The 3,367-nt window shown below is 54.0% G+C and overlaps 1 protein-coding gene across 2 annotated transcripts in view; it reads left to right on the top strand.

Moving 5' to 3' along the window:
- The window catches only part of PSMD13 (proteasome (prosome, macropain) 26S subunit, non-ATPase, 13), a 19,386-nt gene extending 16,254 nt beyond the window's left edge, over positions 1–3,132 (top strand). Inside the window, exons 10-13 of one of the 2 annotated variants that reach the window (XM_006876989.1) lie at positions 1,575–1,637; positions 2,073–2,153; positions 2,285–2,401; positions 3,035–3,132. In XM_006876989.1, the coding sequence (XP_006877051.1) occupies positions 1,575–1,637; positions 2,073–2,153; positions 2,285–2,401; positions 3,035–3,130 (357 nt within the window). In that variant the 3' untranslated portion in view covers positions 3,131–3,132. The remainder of the gene's footprint in view (positions 1–1,574; positions 1,638–2,072; positions 2,154–2,284; positions 2,402–3,034) is intronic. The other variant, XM_006876990.1, reaches the window with a different exon arrangement.
- The last annotated feature ends 235 nt before the right edge of the window (positions 3,133–3,367 follow it).

The raw sequence follows: 3,367 nt of genomic DNA, 5'->3' as shown, positions 1-3,367 counted from the left end.
CCGCCTTCCATCTGCACCCCACCTTCCAGTCTGTGACCCGCCTTCCATCTGCACCCCACCTTCCAGTCTGTGACCCACCTTCCGTCTGCACCCCGCCTTCCATCTGCACCCCGCCTTCCAGTCTGTGACCAGCCTTCCATCTGCACCCCACCTTCCAGTCTGTGACCCGCCTTCCATCTGCACCCCACCTTCCAGTCTGTGACCCACCTTCCGTCTGCACCCCACCTTCCATCTGCACCCCGCCTTCCAGTCTGTGACCTGCCTTCCATCTGCACCCCACCTTCCAGTCTGCACCCCGCCTTCCATCTGCACCCGCCTTCCAGTCTGTGACCAGCCTTCCATCTGTACCCCACCTTCCATCTGCACCCCGCCTTCCAGTCTGTGACCTGACTTCCATCTGCACCCCACCTTCCAGTCTGTGACCCACCTTCCGTCTGCACCCTGCCTTCCATCTGCACCCCGCCTTCCAGTCTGTGACCAGCCTTCCATCTGCACCCCGCTTTCCAGTCTGTGACCCGCCTTCCAGTCTGTGACCCACCTTCCGTCTGCACCTACCTTCTGTCTGTGCCCACTTGCCACTCAGGGTGCCGGGGCTGGGGCTTCAGGGCCTGGGCATCACTCTCCTAGAGCACAGCCTTACTTGTGACCATTCAGCTCAGAAGTGTGGGATCCTCTGCACAATGAGGACAGGCCCAGAGGTTTGCTGATCCACCGAGTGGTGCCTTTTGTGCCTTCAGGAGGAGAAGGGAGCACTGTTCACACAGGGAAAGGGAGCTTCTTGGTGGTGCGTTGGGACTGGCCACCTGAGCTGCAGCCACTGGTTGAGTTTTATTTAAATGAAGTTTTTTGAAACATGACTACTAAATGTAAGAGTGCTTCAATAAGTTTATGGAGAGCGGAATGAAAAGATGGCGGACATTTCCGTGGACTCTGAAACCTCCACATTACGCTTGTGCCTTCTTGTCGGCAGCACTTGTGTGCATTACTGTGTATTGTACTTTTCTGAAACTTTTGGTTTTCCTGAGTGCGTAACGGAGCTCTGTCTATGTGCTGGCGCAGCCGGCCAACGGATGGCTCAGGAAAAATGTCGGCTTGGGAAGAGCCAGGCTGCCATCCTCGGGCAGGAGGCTTTCCAAAAAGCTTGGCATCAGCCCCATGGCAGTGTCTATGCCCCATGTGACCATGTCTCGTGAGGGCCTCTGTGTCCATGTCCAGCTGGAGAGCATGGGCAGGGCTGCCGACTGCACCAGCCAGTTCTCGTGACTGGGACACTCCTGCTGTGGGGCCCTTTCCTCAAATGGGCTGCGGGGCCTTCTTGAACCTCCCCGGCTCTTCTGTCTGTGACAGGAGGACAGAGCTTCCCTGTAGTAAGCTCCTGGTTACAAATGGCCTTTCAGTTAGGGACTCCTGCAGTTTGTTTTTCTTACGAAAAGTGGACTTTGAGCTTGGAGTGGCCAGCACTTGGATCCCTGTGATTTCCTCGGTTTGCCCTCCTGCCGGAGACAGAATTTAGAGCCCAGTTGGGTGGCTGAGGGCCACAGGGATGATGTGCATTCTGTCTTCTGCATTTACAGCCTGACTTAGCTGCCAACGAGTCCCGGCTTCTGAGGAAGATTCAGCTGCTGTGCCTCATGGAGGTAAAGGGTCCCCTTCAGGCCTAACCTTCCACCTCTACGGCTGGACACAAGCACTGGGCAATGAGAGCCTTCCTGGCTGTGCTAAGAGGCTTCCTCCTGCCCCTCTTCTCCCTGTGCCCCCTCCTTTGTCACACGCATGTCCCTCTCCCCTTCGAAATGTTCCTGCTGGCCTGTACCCACCTCCTGCCCCCAGGGCCACACACAGCCTCGCCCGGGCCATCCTGCCAGTGGGAGGAGGTCATTTCCCAGTAACCTTGTTTTGTAACACTGGAAGCCTGTCCCTAGGACATGTAACCAGTATTAAGAAAGTGCTAGCCTGGGGACTTCACAAACAAGCTGAGCTGTATTTTTAGATTAAATATCAAGAAAATGTTATATCAGTCAGCTTTCTGACATTGTTATTTGGAAAAATAGCTCATAAAAGTTTTGTTTCAGATGACTTTCACACGGCCTGCCAACCACAGACAACTGACTTTTGAGGAAATTGCCCAGAGTGCCAAGATCACTGTGAATGAGGTGTGTTCTTTGGGGCTGAGGCACTGGGCTTCCATGAGAAGCATCAAGAGTGGACGTCTGGGTTCCACCAGAGGTCACCCAGGTAGGGGCAGGTAGACACAGGACTCAGCCTTGCCTTGCTCCGCCCACAGGTGGAACTGCTGGTGATGAAGGCTCTGTCGGTGGGACTGGTGAGGGGCAGCATCGACGAGGTGGACAGGCGTGTCCACATGACCTGGGTACAGCCCCGGGTGTTGGACCTGCAGCAGGTAAGCTATGGACGCAGCCTCCTCAGCTGGGCTCCACTCTGATCGTAGTTGTGTTTGGATGGGTGCCATTTAGGAAGAATATATTATTAGGGAAGAGATTTAGAGAAATAATTACTGCTCTAGGGACCAAAGCTTTAATACAAGCCTGGCTTTGAACCCTACATTTAAAAGCTTTGCTGTGACAACAGTGAAGTTGTGAGAGTGGCACCTTTAATCCTAAAATTGGTGCTTTCACCAAACTCGTTTCTGGTTCTGTGATTTGAGCTCAAATCCATCTTGTCCCATGTTTGCTGGATGTTTAATCCAGTGGATTTCCTCTGCTCTGGCCTGGTTTCTTTGTAAATGTCTGATGAGAATTGGCTGGGATAGATACACCTGCTGGCCCCAGTCCAAGCTCTGGTGCACTTTCTGCTGGTGGCGGTGGTGGTGGTGTGCCGTGGAGTTGGTTCCAACTCATAGCGACCTATGTAGGGTTTCTGAGACTGTAAATCCTTAGGGGAGCACACAGCCTCATCTTTCTCCTGCAGAATGGCTGGTAGTTTTGAACTGCTGACTTCGAGGTTAGCAGCCCGACTCATAACGACTCTACTCCCAGTTGCTGTGTCCCAGCTGACACGTGGTCTTTCCCCATAGATCAAAGGCATGAAGGACCGTCTGGAGCTCTGGTGCACAGACGTGCGGAGCATGGAGATGCTGGTGGGGCACCAGGCCTACGACATCCTCACCTAGGGTTCCACCATCAAGAGCTGCATCTCCCGGGTGCCAGTGACTGTCCGTGTGGTGTGGAGGTGCCCAGGTTCACGGGACCCAGCTGTGGGAACGTCTTCCAGTGGGGCCTCAGAGCGCTCCTCAATAAACACCTCTGCTTTGTACTCTTTGTACTTTTTTTGTACTTTTCTTTTTCCTGGGGCTTAGACTCCAGGTCAGGCCTGTGCACAAAAGAACCAGAACCCTAAGGTGGAGCCT

Source organism: Chrysochloris asiatica, unplaced genomic scaffold, assembly GCF_000296735.1.
Source record: "Chrysochloris asiatica unplaced genomic scaffold, ChrAsi1.0 scaffold00439, whole genome shotgun sequence".
Taxonomy (NCBI): Eukaryota; Metazoa; Chordata; class Mammalia; order Afrosoricida; family Chrysochloridae; genus Chrysochloris; species Chrysochloris asiatica.
This window is presented reverse-complemented; position numbering and strand designations above follow the sequence as displayed.